At 47.9% G+C, this 21,751-nt stretch overlaps 1 protein-coding gene across 9 annotated transcripts in view; it reads right to left on the minus strand.

Moving 5' to 3' along the window:
• cdc42bpab (CDC42 binding protein kinase alpha (DMPK-like) b) overlaps positions 1-21,751 on the minus strand; it is a 98,599-nt gene that overhangs the window by 8,268 nt on the left and 68,580 nt on the right. For 4 of the 9 annotated variants that reach the window (XM_071370677.1, XM_071370680.1, XM_071370684.1 and 1 more), the window contains 21 exons: positions 17,970-18,094; positions 17,035-17,140; positions 16,728-16,879; positions 16,402-16,493; positions 16,092-16,168; positions 14,793-14,831; positions 12,506-12,625; positions 9,294-9,377; positions 9,006-9,111; positions 8,591-8,727; positions 8,167-8,306; positions 7,794-7,875; positions 7,396-7,615; positions 7,113-7,175; positions 6,728-6,981; positions 6,215-6,554; positions 5,814-5,911; positions 5,640-5,724; positions 5,253-5,376; positions 773-890; positions 289-409 (listed from right to left, as the gene is read on the minus strand). In XM_071370677.1, the coding sequence (XP_071226778.1) occupies positions 289-409; positions 773-890; positions 5,253-5,376; positions 5,640-5,724; positions 5,814-5,911; positions 6,215-6,554; positions 6,728-6,981; positions 7,113-7,175; positions 7,396-7,615; positions 7,794-7,875; positions 8,167-8,306; positions 8,591-8,727; positions 9,006-9,111; positions 9,294-9,377; positions 12,506-12,625; positions 14,793-14,831; positions 16,092-16,168; positions 16,402-16,493; positions 16,728-16,879; positions 17,035-17,140; positions 17,970-18,094 (2,683 nt within the window). The remainder of the gene's footprint in view (positions 1-288; positions 410-772; positions 891-5,252; positions 5,377-5,639; positions 5,725-5,813; positions 5,912-6,214; positions 6,555-6,727; positions 6,982-7,112; positions 7,176-7,395; positions 7,616-7,793; positions 7,876-8,166; positions 8,307-8,590; positions 8,728-9,005; positions 9,112-9,293; positions 9,378-12,505; positions 12,626-14,792; positions 14,832-16,091; positions 16,169-16,401; positions 16,494-16,727; positions 16,880-17,034; positions 17,141-17,969; positions 18,095-21,751) is intronic. The other 5 variants (XM_071370685.1, XM_071370682.1, XM_071370678.1 and 2 more) reach the window with 3 other exon arrangements.

Consider the following 21,751-nt stretch of genomic DNA (forward strand, 5'->3'; position numbering starts at 1 on the left):
GGTATTGTGTGTAGATTGATGAGAAAAAACAACTATTTAATCAATTTTAGAATAAGTCTAACATCAAAATGTGGAAAAAGTCAAGGGGTCTGAATATTTTCTCGAGGCACTGTAAATGCATTTAAATCTACAAAAATCTACTTTCCATTGTTCACTAGTAACATACACATCCATTTTCTCTACCCAGGCCTACATCTTTTGCTGCTTCTTTAATCCCCATTTTATTATACAATATTTATTTTACTATTAAGCTTACTAGCTTAGTGTGTTTGGTAGTGTGATACTTACGGATGCCCAGCCCACTGCTGGCGCTCATGGACCGTCCCGGCTCGGCTCTGTTCTTGGTGATGGAGGGGATGGACACGGAGCCACTGAAGCCTGCAGCACGACTCTCCTGAACACGCACATTCTGTGTCAGAGAGGCCAGTGGACAGGGGAGGACAGAATAGACCAGGGCGGATGAGGACAGAGAGGCACAGATATATGGATTATGGAGATGGGATGAGAACGCATAGATATACAGGCACATAGAAACAATTGTGAATACACATTCACCGAATGACAAATATAGATATGAACACATATAACATGTAATATGATGACCACACATATGCACATACGTAAACACAGACATTAAATCACAGAAACGCACAGACATTCACACGTACAAACACATGATGCTCAGTTGGACCAGAGAAGGAAGTACAAGTACTCAGCTTGTTACAACTAAGCAGAAACATCTATGGAAACTCTCTGTAGTGGCCCGTCTTACCATGGGCAGGTCTTTGAGGATCTGGATGCCGTCCCCAGGTCCCATGTGGGCCACGTGGTTGAAGTTGGTGGGGTTGGAGATCAGCTTGTTCCTCATCTCTGGGTCTCTCAGCATCTCTCTGTATAGGACACACACCAAACACAGGAATGAGGTCACTGTGGCCAGGACAGGGTGAACGCACCAGTAGAGAGTGATATCGCGTGAACAGAATGAGCTTTATGCCTATGGAGGGGACGAATATGGATGAATGGTATGGAGTCTGTACTAAATCTGTAGTGTGTAATGCACCATTAGCTGTACACTCCCTCTGTGAAGTAGCTTGGTGCACTATGAGTGTATTGTGCACTATGTAGTATGGCGTGCACTACATAGTGTGTAGTGTATTGTGTAGTGTGCACTATGTAGTGTATTATGCACTGTGTGTAGTGTATTGTGTAGTGCGCCCGACGTAGTGTGTAGTGTATTGTGTAGTGTGCACTATGTAGTGTATTATGCACTGTGTGTAGTGTATTGTGCAGTGCGCACTACGTAGTGTGTAGTGTATTGTGTAGTGTGTACTATAGTGTATAGTGTAGTGCACCCTATGTAGTGTGTAGTGTATTGTGCACCATGTAGTGTAGTGTGTAGTGTATGGATATGAACACATATGCACATATGTCGGGGGGCAACAGCAAGGTGCATGTGACACATCTAGTGCTTTAGTGCCTGGTTAGAGGTTAGTTGCATGCCCCACTTACCACGTGCTTGCATAATCTCGCTTTCAGCTCGCTGCTGCCGGCTAGCCCTTGTGGTGAATTGGGGAGCAGTTCATGCACAAGTCTCTCCTTGCCGGTACAAAGACATGACCAAGACTCCTGGTCGGGCCTTATCGCGGCGGCACACGTTAACTGGTTGTCTTGAAACACCAGGCTAACCCGGCAGGGGATCTCGGAGCAGCAGTGTGGACACGTCCTGGCAGCCATCAGCCACTGTCCCGCTGCCTTGTGGGTTAGTCTGGTACGACAAAGGCTAGGGGAGCACACCCTGAGAGAAAAGCAGCGTGCTGGCGGCGCGTGGTAGGCGGATACCGACAGACTGGGGTTCAGGCAGCCTCCTGCAGCTGTGGAAGATACTGGTCGTCCTGGATTTCCCCACTTGCCACTGGAATTTCCCCTTCCTACAGTGAAGTAGTGCTGTTGAGGATTGCGCAGCCTCAGCGGCACTTTACATAACTTCCTTTGCGCAGGTATCCACTTCTGACCTCGGTGAAGCCATCAACCGGAAACCGGCCTAAAGCCTGGCAGGTTTGGGGTGTCTGGTGACGGGGGCAGGAGTGAATGCACCGGGAGCCCTTAATCAGACCCCTCTGCACGCCAGCGGCACAGGGCTATTATGGTCACCAGCAGTTGGGACTTGAGTGGCAGCTGCTCTCGGCAGACCCCGTGTGCCTGAGCAGCCCTATTTAGCCACACTGCTCTCCCCCAGCTGGGGAGAGGCCTAGAAAGTGGCCTAAAAAAAACGTTCCACTCAGCGGTTGAAAAATGCTAAAGAAAATAATTCCCCTGAAACTGGCGACATAGAACATCAGAACTCTTTTGGACACTGACGATAATAGCGACAGACCCCATCGGAGAACAGCTTTGATTGCTGCAGAACTAAGGCGCTACAACATTGACATTGCTGCCCTGAGTGAGACCATGTTTCTGGATGTACATTCCCTGAAAGAGGAGGGAGATGGTTATACCTTCTTCTGGAAAGGTTACCCTCCGGGGGGACAACATCAGCACGGTGTGGGACTGGCAATTAGAGCCTTCTACCCAGCCTCACCGAAACACCTGTCGGCATAAGTGAAAGACTCATGTCTCTCCGTATCCCCTTAGCCAAGATCCCCCTAGTCACTAGATGAGGCCCTTCACCCGGAATGACGAGATCTTTCTGCTGGGTGACTTCAACGCTAGGGCGGGACAGAACATGGAGCGGAGTGCTGGGTAGACATGGTGTTGGTCAGGTCAATGAGAACGGCACGAGTCCGCTAACTCTATATGCCGAGCGCGATCTCATTAGAAGTCCAGTAAGAGGCGTCTGCATCCGGCTTGAGAAAACTGCAGTAAGGGACGAGTTCTGTTGCTGAAAGGCAGAGGGAGACTGAGCCTCTTCTGAGCGCAGATGACCCCATGGACCAGTTGTGGGCATCTATTAGCTCAGTGCTCTATCAGCCAGCGGCCCACTCCATTGGCTACAGAGGTAGGAAACATCAGGACTGGTTCGATGACAATTCTGACACCATCATAATGTTACTGGACAATATGCACAAAGGTTTACTCTCAACAACCCCACATCTACTACCCTCCGCAAGTGACGGCGTGCATCACGCAAGGAAGTGCAAACAACCTTGCGTGCTCTGCAGAACGAATGGTGGACGAATAAGGCACAATAAATCCACGTTTATGCCGACAAAAACGACATGCACAATTTCTACAACTCAACTAAAGCTATGGCCCTAGAAGTCACTCCATCACCCACATGAAAACAGCTGATGGTCTGACTCTCTTGAAGGACCAAAACCAGATCCTGATGAGGTGGGCTGACCACTATGAAGCACTACTCAATCAGCACTCTCCTACAGACCACTCCATCCTGGAAGAACTTCCTGTCCATCCACCCATTCGAGACCTCAACCATTCACCAACCTTCCAAGAGGTGTTATCAGCTATCCGTTCCCTCAAGAACAACAAGACTCCTGACAGCATCCCGGCAGAGCTACTTAAGAAGGGAGGTTACTTCTGCACCAGAACACTCCATCAGTACATCACTGAGGTTTGAGATGGGGAGATCGTCCCCCAACAGTGGCGGGATGCAAACATTGTCACCATCTATAAGAACAACGGTGACAAGTTCATCTGCAGCAACAGCCAGAGGATATTTCTTCTGGCTGTTGCCGGCAAGGTCCTGGCCAAGGTGATGCCACACATGCTGGTGAACAACATCACAGAGGAACTGCTGCCAGAGTCACAATGAGGCTTCAGAAAGAACAGGAGTACGGTCCACATGATATTTACGGCAGGACAACTCCAGGAGAAGTGCCGTGAACAACATCAGGACCTTATCGTTGCCTTTGTCGACCTCTCCAAGGCCTTCAACACTGTGAGCAGGGAACTACTATGGGGCATTCTACTCAAATTTGGCTGTCCAGACAAATGTGTTAACATCCTTTTCCAGTTCCATGATGGGATGATGCCTCAGTGGCCATAGGAGGGCAGGAGTCAGTGCCCTTTGGAGTAAGCGTCAGTGTGAGACAGGGGTGTGCGCTGGCACCTGTACTCTTTAACATCTTCATCCTATGTGTCCCCCAGCTTCTCCACAAGAAGTTTGAGGACAGCAGCGGGGTTGCGGTCGACTTCGGGCTGGATGGAAATCTATTCAACATCAGGAGGCTCCAAGCAACCACCAAGGTTTTTGACAGAGCGGGTCCTTGACCTCCAGTATGCTGATGACTGTGCTCATGGCCACACTCTGGAAGATCTTCAGTCTGTCCTTGTAGCGTCTGTGAGGGTCTATAGCAGGATGGGACTGTATCAACACCACCAAGACAGAGGTGGTCTGTCAATGGAGATCCAGCCCTCCACCCACCCTGCCTGTCTTCACAATTTAACACAAATCACTGCCAATAGTCCCGTCCTTCAAATACCTGGGTAGCATCCTCTCGAAGAACTGCAGCATCGACCTCGAAATTCAAAATAGGATCAAGCAAGCATCAGCTGCCTTCGGGGAATCTCAGACGCAGGGTCTCCCAAAACAGGGATCTCCACCTCCACACCAAAATCACTGTCGATTAAGCCGTCTGCATCACCACACTTCTTTACAGCTGTGAAGCCTGGGTCACTTACATTCGCCACAACAAGCAGCCCGAGCGACTCCACATAAGATGCCTGCAGCGCATCCTGGGAATCACCTGGTGTAACCATGTGCCCCATACAGAAATACTTGCTAATACAAACTGCAAGAGTATGGAGGCCATGGTCACCCAACACCAACTACGCTGGCTTGGGCATGTCATTAGCTTGTCTCAGGAGCGCTTGCCGCGGACGATCCTGTATGGCCAGCTACATCTTGGACGGAGGTCTGCAGGGGGGCAGATGAAGCGCTACAAGAACCAGCTAAAAAACGTTGCTGAAGAAGTGCAACATCAAACCCACAGCACAAACCTAGAGGATGCTGCTGCCGACCGTTTCACCTGGCGGCAGCTCTGCCAGAGGGGTGTACATAGGTGGGAGGAGGAGAGGAGCACAAAGAGACAGCTCAGGAGAAATACAACCATGCCTGCCGTCGCCAACACAGACTGCATATGCTGCACCAGCAATAAAGTTTGTGGATCTCAGATTGGACTCTACAGTCACCAAAGAATCCAGCGTTAACTCATCATCGGATACGATGGACTATCATAAGCAGTGTAGTGTGCACTACGTAGTGTGTAGTGTGCACTCCATAGAGTGTGGTGTACCTCCTCTGCTGTAGCCTCTCCTCTTCAGGGACTCTGAAAGAGAAGCGTCTCTTGTTGTTCAAGCTGCGAACCATCTGCTTCCTGCTGTTGTCAGAAGTCTCGGGGACCACCAGCTCATCACCCTCTGGAATATTAACAACATGGCCACTGTCGTCAACAACAACAGCATCATCAGTAGCATGACCATGATCATCATAAATATTTCTAATCCAGTTCTTATTTTTTTGTTGTTGAAAAAAAATCTCTTTAAAAAAAGAACATGATAATACTACTGTGGAATACAACGACCATTAAAATGAGTATTTCACTCAGTCAGTGGTCATAATCAAGATATGGATCTCTCCTATGCATTTAGAGGTCCGGAGGCCTATCCTATGTGCAACTGACCTGCCGTCTTGTTTCGGAAGTAGATGAGCCTCACTGTCTCCAGACCCAGGAGGTTCAGGGATCCATCGGGGTTCAGAGGTCGTACCTTCAGGGGGGATACAAAGGGGTCAAATGTTACACCTACACCAATCCCACGACCGGCCCTCCGCTACATGTGCAGTCCTATACTCTCACCTTCTTTAGTGGGACGGTCTGAATCCACTCCATGGTGTTGACGTCAAACACATCCACAGCATTCTCACTGTACACTGACAGGTAGGGGGCGTTGTAACCTGGAGGGGAGGAAGGAGGACAACATCAGCTTCAGGCTGAAAGCTACATTCTGGGATTTGTTTTTAAATGCAAAACGACAGCCCCGCTACTTGTTTTAGTAAACAGCTTTGGGATGAGGCAGAGGAAATGTAACCCCTCACAAACGTGTAGACAGCCGCTCTAGAAGCAAGGACTGTCTCCAGACGATAGTTTTAAACATATTCGGAAGCTATATACTTTTTATTTACTTGTCGTTTGTAAACAGCTAACACCTATTTTGGTTTATGATAACGGTAAGACAATTGTGCTAGTTCAGAACTCACAGGCGGAGTTAGGCACGGCCGGCCACATCAGCTCCTGCTGGCGCGAGCGGCGGCCCTGCGAGTCCACATAGACCCCTATGGCTGAGAAGCATAGCAGCAGCTCCTTGGAGGAGATCTCCACGGCACACAATGCATCCAGGCCCTGCTGGGATATGAAGGCCAGGGTGTGGTCCTCGGGGTGCAGCAGGCTGACCGGGGCACAGTCCCCGTGGACGCTGTAGCGCGTGAAGCCAGCCTGGTAGCCCACACACAGCCGCTCGCTCAGGAGACCCATCCACTGGACAGGACCTGGGGTTTGGAGCTCTCGCAGCCGGCGGTGGCGCATCTTGCTCTTGTTCACCTGGGAGATAGGGAACCCTCATGCTGTTATTTAGTGAGTACATTTTTTAATATTTCATAATCCCATGAAAATAGCCTACATATCGTTGCTTTTCTAAGCAAAGTTACACGACATCATTTGTCAAATACGACAATGTACTTTAAAACCCCATCCCTTCCGTCCCCACCGCCCACCTCGTAACAGATGACCTGTCTCTTCATGGCCACACACAGACAGGTGAGGGAGTTGTTTCGGACGGGCCCGGACACCAGCGCTGTGCAGCCCTTGGTCTCGGCCAGCTTGTAGGAGTCCATCTCCCGTCCGTCCAGCGCGGCCATGGGGAAGAGGCGGACGTGGCGGTTACGACCGGAGATGACCGCTAGGAGCTGCTCCTGGGGGACCAGGTCGATGTGGTAGACCTTCTTATTGTCTCCCACGCGGATGATCTCTGTGAGGTCAGGAGGGGGGAGAGAGAGCGAGTTGTCAAAAAGACCTCTCCACTGTGATCGCCAATATGTGGTGAGCATTCTACTGCAAACTGGGTGAAGTGCATCAGGCGGGTAGGTGCAAAAGTCGTACCATCTTTGGTGACATGGATAACATAAAGGCCTTCCTCGTTGCCCAGGGCAACGCGCTCGTGATCTGAAGAGAAAACATCAAGAGGACGTTTGATTCAGAGTCTACCGCATAGTTAGGTAACAAGATGCAGAAAGTATGATCCCTTCTGCAGTAGAACATGCAATGGCTGTATACTACAAACTCTTAATGAGACTGATACAGAGAAGAGTTTCCCCCCCCCAACAATTACTTTCTTACTACATGACCAAAATAGAGGGGCAGTGTGTGTGTGTGTCTCCCCTACCTATAATAGCGGCGGACTGCGTGGTCTTGATGAGCGGTAGCGTGCTGTCGTAGGCCTCTTTGGGCACGTAGACAAAGCGCTCCTTCAGCTTGTTCTTCTTGAGGATGCGCTGCAGCTCGTTGAGAAGCCCCACCCACTTGTTCCTCTCGTGGTCGGTGTCCGCCAGGATCAGGATGGAAGGTTTGTGACTGGAGGAGGCGGACAGCTGGGCAGCAGTCACCTGGAGGGGTTTAGAGGTCAGGGGTTAGGGGTTAGGGCTTTTGGAATGGCGTCCCACAACAATGAAGCATTGTTTAAAAAGCGGAGAAATCTGAAGACTGGAATAGGCGGGGGAGTAATCACGGAGTAAATGTATGGATGTCAAAAAAAATGCATGTATTCAAGAAAAAAAGGCTAACCCTGAATATACATGGGATGTCCTTGCGGCTGGCGTGAATGACATCAGACGCCAGGACAGAGCTGACTGAAAACTCCTCATCCCTGGAAAACAAAGGAAGGAGAAAGTGTGAGAGAGAGAGAGGGGGGAGAGGCAGAGAGAAAGTGGGAGAGAGTGATTGAGTCAATCAAATAAAGGACTAAACCCGGAAGTAATTCTAATAAGCAGCCATTTCTCTCTGAGAGACTGGGTTGTAGTTCAGACAGAGCTCAGGTTGTAGTCCTTGTCAGTCTCACGTCATGTCTATGACCTGACTGACCACCACACTGGGCGTTGTGGCCCTTCCCCAGCTATGGGAGTTCTAGTTCAGACAGAGCTTAGGTTGTAGTCCTTACCTCATGTCTATGACCTGACTGACCACCACACTGGGCGTTGTGGCCTTGCCCTCTCCCAGCTCATACAGGAAGAGCTTGAAGTCACACACTACAGCAACCGCCCGCTGCCAACCCTTCTTCACCCCCGTTGGCTTGGGCACCTGGGAACACACACAGGGACAGACACACACTTCAGTCTCACACATAGACCCAACCTAGTATTGCCAGTGGTAAACAACCTTTAGAGACAGAGACATATTTTACTATACAGACACAATTAACAGGCAAGCCTCACACACAGGTCAGCCACTGGTGATATAGGGACGTTAAACGTACAAGGTAAGGTTTTAGTTTTACATTTGCACTTTAATTCACAGGTACTTATTCTACCAGGAAATGTTGTTAAAAGAGTGCATAAACAAACAATCTTCGGTGTCATACGTACTCTGACGTGTCCCTCGTAGGCAGTGCCGATGCCCCTCTGAGGGTCAATGCCCAATGGCCCCTTGGTCTGGTCGTGTGGCACGGGGCACACTGCTGGAGCCTTGTCAGCACATGTCACGTGGCACGAGAAGTTACACACTGCAGCACCAGACAGGAGAGAATAAGGGGTTTATATCGGTTTTATATCTAGCCTCAAAAGAGACAGTACTCCCACCTCAGTCTTGCCCCACGTCTCCTCCTTCCATCCAAAATCCCCTGCCTTCTTCTCTTCCTTCCACCTGTTTCCCTCCATCCCTTTCCTCAGATCCCAGTCTTCCTTTATCCCTCTCGCTCCTCATTCTCCCATCTTTGTCTTCCTCCCGCTCTCCTCCACCCTTTATCCCCCCCTCCCTCTCTCTCTCTCTCTCTCATCGTACCTTCGCAGGTGCAGCCCTGGCGGATGAGTCCCACCATGAGAGAGGTGCACTGGTTACACTTGGTTGGAGCACTGAAGGACTTCACCACAAACTGGTGGGCTTTGGGCTGCAGGGGACAAACAAAGGGGAACAGAGGGCCGGTCAAAACACATAGGACTAATACAGACGCTTTATTGAACTACAGCAACTGGTCTTCGTCGGGTCCATGGGATTGACATGACTAAGTATTGACTGAGGTTAAAACAGTAGAACGGTATTTGGGAGGTCAAAAAGGATGTCAGGTCTTACCTTGGGTGATGAGCGGCCAATACTACCGTACCCCCCTGATCGCATGGTGGGGGTCTGGACTGGCCGTGGGGGGTGGTCTATCAACTAGAGGGTGAGAGAAGACAGAATGATCTGAGTACAGCTAGGGCTGTGGCGGTCACGAAATTTCATCAGCCGGTGATTGTCAAGCAAGTAACTGGTCGGTCTCACGGTAACTGACCGTTAATTAACAAACACATTTAGCGTCTCCTGGCTGCCACACTGATAAGAACATCTACGTTTTACATTTAATATAGCCTACACCTTCACAATAAATCCATGATTTATTTTTAGACAGGTCTAAAGAAACATGATATGAAGAAAATGAAGTCTATTTCAGAAGAACAGAATAGCATACTTTGTCCTTATGTTAGGTCCTGATCTGGCTATGCCAAATGGCTGTGGGTTACACTAGTTAACTAGTTAAAGACTAATAGTTAAAGACTAGTTAACCTTAGAATTCCATGGCATTATTTTAGAGTATGAAGAAAACAACTGAACAAAGCTGAATTAAATAGAAAGGATACTTTCTCCAAACGATTTGAGGGCGTGTGCACATGCGGCTATTCTGTGTTGAGCATTTAACAACGAAATAGGTCCTCCTATATGCTTAATTTAGAGTTATTAATGTAACTTTAGTTGTTCTATAAACATTGGGCTATCTGTTTATGATTAACAAAGTAAGGCTGCATGATGCGACTCTAATGATGATTTTTTTTTTTAAGTTGCTTGAAAGGCATGTGCTCTGCTTTGTTTTTTTGCGCAGGCTGTACACACTTCATTAGTCTCTCGTTCACAATTTGACAAGCACTTGATAATGCCTCAAATTTCCCGGCGGCATACCCTTTGTGTGGCCGTAATGCATCCTAAAAAAAATCCATGCCTTTTGCGGCCAGTGGCCTTTGTGCCCTTGGCCGGGAGTGCTGTGTTGTGCCCTTGGCCCTGAGTGCTGTGTTGTGCCCTTCTCCCTGAGTGCTGTGTTGTGCCCTTCTCCCTGAGTGCTGTGTTGTGCCCTTCTCCCTGAGTGCTGTGTTGTGCCCTTCTCCCTGAGTGCTGTGTTGTGCCCTTCTCTCTGAGTGCTGTGTTGTGCCCTTCTCCCTGAGTGCTGTGTTGTGCCCTTCTCCCTGAGTGCTGTGTTGTGCCCTTCTCCCTGAGTGCTGTGTTGTGCCCTTCTCCCTGAGTGCTGTGTTGTGCCCTTCTCCCTGAGTGCTGCGTTGTGCCCTTCTCCCTGAGTGCTGCGTTGTGACCTTCTCCCTGAGTGCTGCGTTGTGCCCTTCTCCCTGAGTGCTGCGTTGTGCCCTTCTCCCTGAGTGCTGTGTTGTGCCCTTCTCCTTGAGTGCTGTGTTGTGCCCTTCTCCCTGAGTGCTGTGTTGTGCCCTTCTCTCTGACTGCTGTGTTGTGCCCTTCTCCCTGAGTGCTGTGTTGTGCCCTTCTCCCTGAGTGCTGTGTTGTGCCCTTCTCCCTGAGTGCTGTGTTGTGCCCTTCTCCCTGAGTGCTGTGTTGTGCCCTTCTCCCTGAGTGCTGTGTTGTGCCCTTCTCCCTGAGTGCTGTGTTGTGCCCTTCTCCCTGAGTGCTGTGTTGTGCCCTTCTCTCTGACTGCTGTGTTGTGCCCTTCTCCCTGAGTGCTGTGTTGTGCCCTTCTCCCTGAGTGCTGTGTTGTGCCCTTCTCCCTGAGTGCTGTGTTGTGCCCTTCTCCCTGAGTGCTGTGTTGTGCCCTTCTCTCTGACTGCTGTGTTGTGCCCTTCTCCCTGAGTGCTGTGTTGTGCCCTTCTCCCTGAGTGCTGTGTTGTGCCCTTCTCCCTGAGTGCTGTGTTGTGCCCTTCTCCCTGAGTGCTGTGTTGTGCCCTTCTCCCTGAGTGTTGTGTTGTGCCCTTCTCTCTGAGTGCTGTGTTGTGCCCTTCTCCCTGAGTGCTGTGTTGTGCCCTTCTCCCTGAGTGCTGTGTTGTGCCCTTCTCCCTGAGTGCTGTGTTGTGCCCTTCTCCCTGAGTGCTGTGTTGTGCCCTTCTCCCTGAGTGCTGTGTTGTGCCCTTCTCCCTGAGTGCTGTGTTGTGCCCTTCTCCCTGAGTGCTGTGTTGTGCCCTTCTCCCTGAGTGCTGTGTTGTGCCCTTCTCCTTGAGTGCTGTCCGCTCAGAAGCACCTCTCACTCACATGGCTCTCCATCACGTGATTGGGTCTTTCTCTAACATCTTCTCTTTTTTGTTCTAACATGCCAGAGGCTGTTCACCTTGGAGACCTGCTGCAAGACAGACACGTCGGGGACACAACTGCGCGTGTCCTTATCCAATTCCGAGGTGCATATTGAAAATATTGGAAGAACTGTCCACATTTAGTTTTGGTCAGCCAACAAGATGAGTTGAGCAAAAGCACTAGCCTATGTCAATCTACTATCCCCCATAGTACAAAAATGTACCTATTCTATTCTGTACGAGAAACAAATATTCCAAACATAGTCTGGGACAGTTGTGGGATGCGATAGATCTCAAATTAATACAACCACTGGCATCAAAAATACTTTTTTTACACAATGTGGCAGACGCAACAGATCAGAACGTTTAGCTTAAAATGTTGATAAACTATTAGGCTATTTCCTCACATTATAAGCTCAGCAATGTGCACACGGCAGTAGGGCTATAAGCACAAATTTCATTAGCGGGAAAACACCATTATCAAAAGTGACCGCAAATGCGATTATGCATGTAATGCTTTTATTATAAAGGTGCATTTTATGGTGAAAATAATCTTCCCCAAACTTGAAACTCACTCGCAGCTTATGAATGCCAGTTAGGCTCTAAACCCCTTGTAAAGCGGATTTATGTGCTTCATTTTCTTGCGCAACATGAGCTCATGGGCTCTCATGAAGTGTTTGATTAGATTTTTGATTACATTTGCATTGATGTCAGGGTGATTAGAGGAACAATAGGGTGCGGAGTACCATGCAGTTAGCAAGTTTGGCCATCAGCAGCATCAGAGCTTGGAGAAGCCTAATTACTGTGACTAAACGGTCATGTGGAATTTGACTACCCTCATTACTCGTGACCAATATGGTAATATGGTCACCTTAACAGCCCTAAGTACAGCACAATATATACCTAGTTTTTATTTTATGGTCGGAAAATCAGCCCTTATAGATTAAGAACAGTCTAAGATTAAGCATAATATAAGTTGAGGTCCAAAGTTCAGAGGTTAGAGTTCACCTCTATAGGCTCCACGTCGCTGGCCATGGAGGGCGACCGTGAGCGAGACTTGAGCTGGGACTTGGAGTCCTCGCCTCTGGATGGAGTGTTGGAGGGAGTGAAGTTATCCACCGAGTCCACCTGGAAAAAGGGATGAGAGAGAGAGAGAGAGATAAAGAAAGAAAGGTGGGTTGCAGGATATAGAAACAGGTTGTGATGGAGTTGGTAGAAAGTAAGGAAGCTAAAAGGGACCAAAAAGCACCATCCATGCTTAAAGTAAAAAGCAAGAAAACAATTCAACCAGGTAGATGCACAGTATTATAGAGGTAAATGGAGATTGTAGTCGTAGCAGAGATAGGACTGACCAATCCATTGGTCAAAGGTCATTAGGAAGCCTACAGTTTGGACCACAAACCCATGAACAATGCACATGACACGAGTGCTACACATACAGTGCATTCAGAAAGTATTCAGACCCATCGACTTTTACCACATTTTGTTACAATTACAGACTTATTCTAAAATGGATCAAATACATTTTCTCCTCATCAATCTACATCCAATAGCCTATAATAATGACAAAGCGAAAACAGGTTTCTAGACATTTTTGCAAATGTAAAAAAAATTATAAAACAAAATACCTTATTTACATAAGTATTCAGACCCTTTGCTATGAGACTCGAACTTGAGCTCAGGTGCATCCTGTTTCCATTGATCATCCTTGAGATGTTTCAACAACTTGATTGGAGTCCACCTGTGGTTAATTCAATTGATTGGACATGATTTGGAAAGGCACACACCGGTCTATATAAGGTTCCCAAGAACACAGCATCGAAGGTCCCCAAGAACACAGTGGCCACCATCATTCTTAAATGGAAGAAGTTTGGAACCACCAAGACTCTTCCTAGAGCTGGCCGCCCGGCCAAGAGCAATCGGGGGAGAAGGGCCTTGGTCAGGGAGGTGACCAAGAACCCGATGGTCACTCTGACAAAGCTCCAGAGTTCCTCTGTGAAGATTGGAGAACCTTCCAGAAGGACAACCATCTCTGCAGCACTCCACCAATCAGGTCTTTATGGTAGAGTGGCCAGACGGAAGCCACATCTCAGTAAAAAGGCACATGACACCCCGCTTGGTTTGCCCAAAAGGCACTTACTGGACTCTCAGACCATGAGAAACAAGATTCTCTGGTCTGATGAAACCAGATTGAACTCTTGGTTCAATGTCAAGCGTCACATCTGGAGGAAACCTGGCACCATCCCTACGGTGAAGCATGGTGGTGGCAGCATAATGCTGTGGGGATGTTTTTCAGCGGCAAGGACTGGGAGACTAGTCAGGATCGAGGGAAAGATGAACGGAGCAAAGTACAGAGAGATCCTTGATGAAAACCTGCTCCAGAGCACTCAGGACCTCAGACTGGGGCGATGGTTCCCCTTCCAACTGGGTAACGACCCTAAGCACACAGCCAAGACAACGCAGGAGTGGCTTCGGGACAAGTTTCTGAATGTCCTTGAGTGGCCCAGCCAGAGCCCCGACTTGAACCCAAACGAACATCTCTGGAGGGACCTGAAAATAGCTGTACAGCGACGCTCCCCATCCAACCTGACAGAGCTTGAGAGGATCTGCAGATAAAAATGGGAGAAACTCCCCAAATACAGGTGTGCCAAGCTTGTAGTGTCACACCCAAGAAGACTCGAGGCTGTAATCACTGCCAAACGTGCTTCAACAAATTACTGAGTAAAGGGTATTCTTACGTAAATGTGCTAACCTTTTTGTTGTTGTTGTAATATATACACGTTTGCAAAAATGTCTAAAAACCTGTTTTTGCGTTGTCATTATGGGGTATTGTGTGTAGATTGATGAGGAACATTTTGTTTTTAATCAATTCTAGAGTAAGTCTGTCACGTAAGTCTGTTCGAATGCACTGTAACCCATTGACCATGCCGACTGTAGCCACGAGGGACAAGAGCACAGCCACACCATACATTTGGTTTTGGGAAATCCACAAAGCCACTTGGAGGATAACGAAACAACTGCAGTAAATGCACACATATACGCTACTGTAGTTTATTGGAGGACTACAGTGCAGGCCATACACCCATACATACACCATGCCTTAAAAGCAAAGACAAATACAATAAAATACTTCACTTTTTTGAAAGTCCAAATGTTGCATCTCCACAAAGCCCCATGCATAACAACCGACACAACACACACAATACATTCCCTTTCATGCAACAGACACAGTTGAGGTTCAGAGGGTGATTGGGCACAAACAAAATAACAAGCACAGAACTGCTGCTTAGCTTACACGTCTGCCTTTGCTAGTTGGCCCAACTGATGGAGAGCGCTTCAGTGGGGGGGGGGGAGAGAGGGACAGAAAAATGGAAAGAAGTCAACATTGAGAAGTCTGAAGTGGCTCTTAAATAGGTCACATTAAAAGGAATGGTAGCCTATCTATTTGCTGAGGATGTCCTTTCCACATTGCACTGAAGGACACTGCCTGGATTGGGTAATAACTCTCGGTGTCCCAAATGACACCCTATTCCCTACATAGTGCACTACTTTTGACCACAGCCCCTGATCAAAAGTAGTGAATAGGGTGCGATATGGGACATAGACTCTTGGACTAACAGGGGAACTCGTGATGGTGCTACTGTGTGGAAGGGAAGCTCACTCCAGAGTGTTAAACAGTATGTTCTGTAGTGTCTGGACTCAAAGCCAAGTAGCCATGGATGGCATCAAAGAATGTCTGTATACTAAGTGGGAGGAATCGGCTCAGTATACAAACATTCTTTCAAGTCTTGACTAAATTCCAAGGAGCCCAAATTCTGCTGCTGCAAACCCCACTCACGCAATGGCTATTTTCCGTTTCTCCGCCCTTTTCCTGAACTGAGCACTTTCTCACATGGATTTAACAAATGGTGGAAACTCCCTCTAGCCAACCCTTTGCTTTTAAATGCATGACACAGAGTGTGCAAGTGCACAATTTGGGAGAAGGGTGGAAAATTGGGACCTAGCCAAAGACTGGGGATGCTGCTGATCCACTACTAGATTCACAGAAGACTCATTGGCTAGTAGGCTTATCTACTCACACGGGACTAGCTACGACGCTCACAGATACCCACACGGACGGACACAGAGAGGTATGGTCCACTCACTCACACAAAGACTGGATCCAATCACACCACCACGCTCTGAGGCAACTAGTTAGCTTATTATCCATCTACAGTCTAGAGCTCCACACACGTCAGTCACTGCCCAACAGAAACTTACGTCTTCCCAAAAATCTATTAAAGAGGATGAGGATGAGGAGAAATAATCCTGACGTAGCAGAACATGGAAGCAAGGAGAACCAAATAAAAACAAGATGTGAAATATTTACACAAATGAAATAAAGAAAATTAATTGAAGAAAATGAATGTTCTGAACAAAATCTGTTTAAAAAAATAAATGTTAAAAAAAGTGAAGGAAGACACAGTCACTCAACAAAAGAAGAGAGGCCTTTAAACATTTCCTCTGATCTTTAAACAAGTCAGAGACCGTGGAATTTAGAGCAGATGATTAAAAAGCCATCCTCTCTGTAAAAGTGTGAGGGATGGCTACTTACATCGAACTGGTCCAAGGCTGTGGTGGGGGCGTTGAGGAAGGCCAGAAAGGAGTTCTGGGAGTCCTGGTGCTTCACACCTACACAAAACAACCCCACCAGAGACCACAATCACATCACCATGCTGTCCTAAAAGCAGCACAGAGAAAGTAGAAACATTTTGCCCTCCCCCAGTTTCATACATTGAAAGTTTCTTAGTCGGTGCTTAAGACCAGATATTCCATACATATAAAAACGAAAAGGTCGGCACTCAAACAGAACATATAGCTTTGAGAGGAGAAACACAGGTCAGAGGTGATGGTTCCAGTCTCACCCCTGCGCAGGCGGAGCTCCTCCGTCTCCTTCTTCAGCCTCTCAATCTCAGCTAGCAGGTCCTGGTTCTTAGTGTCCGACTCCTGCAGCTTACTGAGGAGACAGGAGGGTAGATGAGCCAGAGAACGTCAACAATGCCAAATCCGATCATGCAAGCGTAACAGAGTAATGGTTTAGGTGTGCGCTCTTGACTGACTGCACTGTACTGCCGTTGAATGTGCCCCATATCCCATGTTCCTTTTTTTGAGCAATAAAGATTTTCTAAGCCTAAGCGTAGTTCTTAGAGTTTAAAGGTAGAAAAGTAAGTAAGAGCAGCAGTGGACGTACCACTCAGTGGAGATGTTCGAGGCCTTGACTTTGTTCAGTTCGTCCTGGATGGCCTGCTTGGCTCTGATCTCAGCGTCCAGTGCAGACTGCAGCTCCAGACGGGCTGACATGTCCAGCTTAGCGAACCTCCGCACCTTCCACGGCATGTCCTGCTGTAGGGGGGAGAAAGGAGGGAGAGGGGGGGGAGTGAAAGGGACGCAAATGAAGAAGGGTAAGTTCAATGCAGATGTGAGGAGAGAGGTACAGAGGTTCTTGCGTGTGTGTGTGTGTGTGTGTATATGTGTGTGTGTGTGTATATATGTCTCACCGTGGCCCTGGCACCTAGGCTGGTGTTTCTCAGTCCCTCCAGCTCCTCGGTCATCTTAGTGGCCAGAGCCTGGAGGTAACCTCGTGCATCCTTCTCATCGCTCACCCTGGAACACACGTCACACACAAACAGAGGACACATTCACTCGCGTCATTATACAAACACACGCACTCATGTGGGCGCACAGACACACACCCTGCAGGTAAGCCCTACCCTGTAGGAAGCACGCATGAACTCGTTAACCCTGTCACACAGTCAATAAATACAGGGATATGAGCAGCCCTCACAACTCACTAACCGCAGTATCCGTTGCATAAGCTATCATATCCAAACTGTCACTTTAACTGGACTGCAAGATTACAATACGGTTACGATAACTTGCCATTGCCCTCCCATTGAGTATTAGATTAAGGATATGTCCCAAGTGGCACCCTATTCCCGATATAGTGCACCGCGTTTGACCACAGCCCTGGGCTTCGGTCAAAATTAGTGCACTATAAAGGAATAGGGTGCCACTTGGGACGAACACTAAATAGGCCCAGAGCCAGAGTTCTATGTGTACATACAGGGCACAGAGGGTTCTGAACAATCCTGGCCAGTACATACACATTTCCCCCACTAGGGGTCTCTAAGGTCCATACAGGAGCTCTGGTCGTCACTAGCTACCACCCTATCCACAACTACAGTACTAACCATAACCGTACAGTAAATCCAAAAAGCACATTTTGGTTTTCATGATTTTTTACAATATAACCAATACTGCCTTTATGGCTGTGCTATCTAGTGGAAACCAGGAGCTCTGGGCCAGACTCTATTCCTGTTTCTCCTACTGCAGTGGCCTGGAGTGGCCGGCAGGGGGCACCACTCACCACTGTATCAGTTCATTGTTACAGAGTGTGTGCGTGTGTGTCCTGTATGTCTCTCCGTCCCCTCACCACTGTATGATCTCAGTGATCTGGGCCTCCCAGTGAGCAACGCTCTCCTTCTTGTCAGCCAGCTCCCTCATCTCCTCCTCCAGCTGTCTGTTGCTGCTGCTCAGCTTCTCAAACATGGACGTCAGCTAGAGGAGAGAGGACAGGACAGAGGGCAACACAAAGTCAATCAGAGCCATAGATATTATACAGAGTTTGGCAACCTCAGCAGATATTGCAATAGAACTTTAATTTGAGCCATGCTGCGCCAGATTTCCAAGCGTATGACAGGGTGGGGAAAGGCAGGGCAGGGTCGGAGAAGGGGAAAGAGGGACAGAGAAGAGAGGGGAGAAAAGGTTAGGGCAAAGGGTAAGAAAGTTAGGGAAGGGGGGAGGGGGCATAAAAAAAAAAAATGGGGGTACAGGGGAATGTTAAAAGAAGAGGGGAGAGAAGGACAGGCCAGGGGTGGATGCCAATGTAGGGTGGGTAGAGAGAAAGACGGGGAGGAGGGCAGGGAGGTGGAGAGAGGGGCTCACTAGTCATCTATATAATACAATTATGATTCGATGACGTCATAAGTGCTGATCCTAGCCCTCGTGGCAACTGGCCATTTATAAATACCTGTAGCTAGCTTGGTAATTATAAGCTACTTGACAGTTGCAAAGGGAATGTGTTTTAGCGTAACGGTTTGACAGTGGTGAATTATTACTGCGCACATGGCAAAAATCTGATAAGTGGCAAGTAGGTTGTTGGTTGACATAGGACCAGCAAAACAATGGTAAGTGCAAGCTAACATGGACCCAGAGTTATAATACACAGTTTGAAGGATCATTTAACCAGGCTAAATATAATAGTTCCAAGGTAACCTTGCATTTGTTGACATGTGTTAAATGTATTTCCGAACGAAAGCAGCTAGCTTTAGAATAGAAAACATTTAAATATAATCAGATTATTCATAGAAAAAAAAAATATATATATAATCTGATCCGTGTGTTCTGGCTTTCATGCAGAAAGCATGTGAAACAGAATGATATGGGTCTGCGTCCCAAATGACACCCATTTCCCAAATAGTGCATTTCCTTTCACCAGTCCCCTGGTCAGAAGTAACGCACTATAAATGGAATAGGGTGTCATTTGAGACACAGCCAACGATATGTGCTTCTCCCTATTCTTCCCTGGCACAAGTTGAGCATGTGTTCAGGAAGTGTTGGGGAATGTTCCCTATTTTCCACATACACCCTACCCTGGCTGCTATCAACTTCCAGGCATTGCTTCATACTTAATATACAATACCACAAAAACAAACATCACTTTTAATACGATACGTCAGAACTCCTACAAAAGTATTTTGCTTGGGAACTTCCAATTCTCATTCCCATTTCTCCCACTTCCAAAGTCAATAGTATGGGATCCAACGGGCCGGTCCATTTGCGTGTGTAAGAGACTGTGGTCTGTTTTAAAGGTAGATATAGATGAACAGTGATTTTATTGGCTTTGCCAGGAGAGAAGGGTGGCGCCGGAGGGGATGGCTGCTGTTTTACGGAATCCTAAACAACCGTGCTATTGTGTTAGTTTTTTCGCATTGTTTGTAACTTATTTTGTGCATAATGTTGCTGCTACCGTCTCTTATGACAAAAAAGAGCTTCTGGATATCAGAACAGCGAATACTCACCTCAAACTGGGCGAAAATGTTTTCTTTAATGAGTCCGACGCGAAAGATATACTGCATCTCCGAGACCAGGCCCAAATCCCCGTCATTCACGCGAAGAAAATACACAAATACAGGGGGCGGAGATCGGGGTGCCTTGTCAGAATCCGCGGCAAGTGGGTAACTCGCTTCTACCGTCAGTTCTATTGGCCAACGTGCAATCACTGGAGAATAATCTGGATGATTTCCGTTCGACACTATCCTACCAACGGGTTAGTACGATAGTGTTTTCTGGGTTTTCTGTGCATCGGCAGGACAGAACAGCAATGTCTGGTTATGTCGCTATGCTCTCAGACGAACCATCAAACAGGCAAAGCGTCAATACAGGACTAAGATTGAATCCTACTACACTGGCTCTGACGCTCATCGGATGTGGCAGGGCTTGCAAACTATTACGGAATTCAAAAGGAAAACCCAGCCACAAGCTGCCCAGTGACGCAAGCCTACCAGATGAGCTAAATGTATTTTATGCTTGCTTCGAGGCAAGCAGCACTGAAGCATGCATGAGAACCAGCTGTTCCGGACAACTGTGTGATCACGCTCTCCGTAGCCGATGTGAGCAAGACCTTTAAAAACAGGTCAACATTAACAAGGCCGCAGGGTCAGAAGGATTACCAGGACGTGTACTCAGAGCATGCGTGGACCAATTGGCAAGTGTCTTCACTGACATTTTCAACCTCTCCCTGACCGAGTCTGTAATACCTACGTACCTATGTTTCAAGCAGACCACCATAGTCCCTGTGCACAAGAAAACGAAGGTAACCTGCCTAAATGACTACCACCCTGCAGCACTCACATCGGTAGCCATGAATTGCTTTAAAAGGCTGGTCATGGGTCACATCAACACCATCATCCCAGAAACCCTAGACCCACTCCAATACCGTCCCAACAGATCCACAGATGACGCAATCTCAATTGCACTCCACACTGCCCTTTTCCACCTGGACAAAAGGAACACCTATGTGAGAATGCGGTTCATTGACTACACCTCAGCGTTCAACACCATAGTGCCCACTAAGCTCATCACTAAGCTAAGAACCCCAGGGTCTAAACATCTTCCTCGCAAACTGGATCCCGGACTTCCCGACGGGCCGCCGCCAGGTGGTACGGGTAGGCAACAACACATCTGCCAAACTGATCCTCAACACGGGGGTCCCTCAGGGGTGCGTGATTAGTCCCCTCCTGTATTCCCTGTTCACCCACGACTGCGTGGCAAAGAATGACTCCAACACCATCATTAAGTTTTCTGACGACACAACAGTGGTAGGCCTGATCACCGACAACGAGACAGCCTATAGGGATGTCAGAGACCTGGCAGTATGGACAACCTCTCCCTTAACGTGAGCAAGACAAAGGAGCTGATCGTGGACTACAGCAAAGGAGGGCCGAACAAGCCAGTATTAACATTGGCTGGGCTGTAGCGGAGCGGGTCGAGAGGTTCGAGTTCCTTGGTGTTCTCATCACCTAAAAACAAAGTATCATGGTCCAAACACACCAAACACACCTCTTCAGGGCACGACAACACCTTTCCCTTCAGGATACTGATTTGTTTTTGGCATGGGTCCTCAGATCCTCAAAACGTTATACAACTGCACCATAGAGAGCATCCTATACTAGGCGGTGTCAGAGGAAGGCCCAACAAATGGTCAAAGACTCAAGTCACCCAACTAATAGAATGTTCTCTCTGCTACCGCACGGCAAGCGGTACCGGAGCGCCAAGTCTAGGTCCAAAATGCTCCTTAACAGCTTGTAACAATTAATCAAATGGTCAAGCGGACTATTTACATTGACACCCCCATTTGTTTTTACACTGCTGCTACTCGCTGTTTATTATCTATGCATAGTCACTTTACCCCTACCTACATGTACAAATTACCTCGATTAACCTGTACCCCCACACATTGACTCTGTACCGGTACCCCCTGTATATAGCCATGTTATTAAGACTTTATTGAGTTACCATTTATTTTTTATTTAGTTTATTTAGTAAATATTTTCTTAACTCTATTTCTTGAACTGCATTGTTGGTTAAGAGCTTGTAAGTAAGCATTTCACAGTAAGGTTTACACCGGTTGTATTCGGCGCATGAGACAAATAC

Source organism: Salvelinus alpinus, chromosome 27 (assembly GCF_045679555.1).
Source record: "Salvelinus alpinus chromosome 27, SLU_Salpinus.1, whole genome shotgun sequence".
Lineage (NCBI taxonomy): Eukaryota > Metazoa > Chordata > Actinopteri > Salmoniformes > Salmonidae > Salvelinus > Salvelinus alpinus.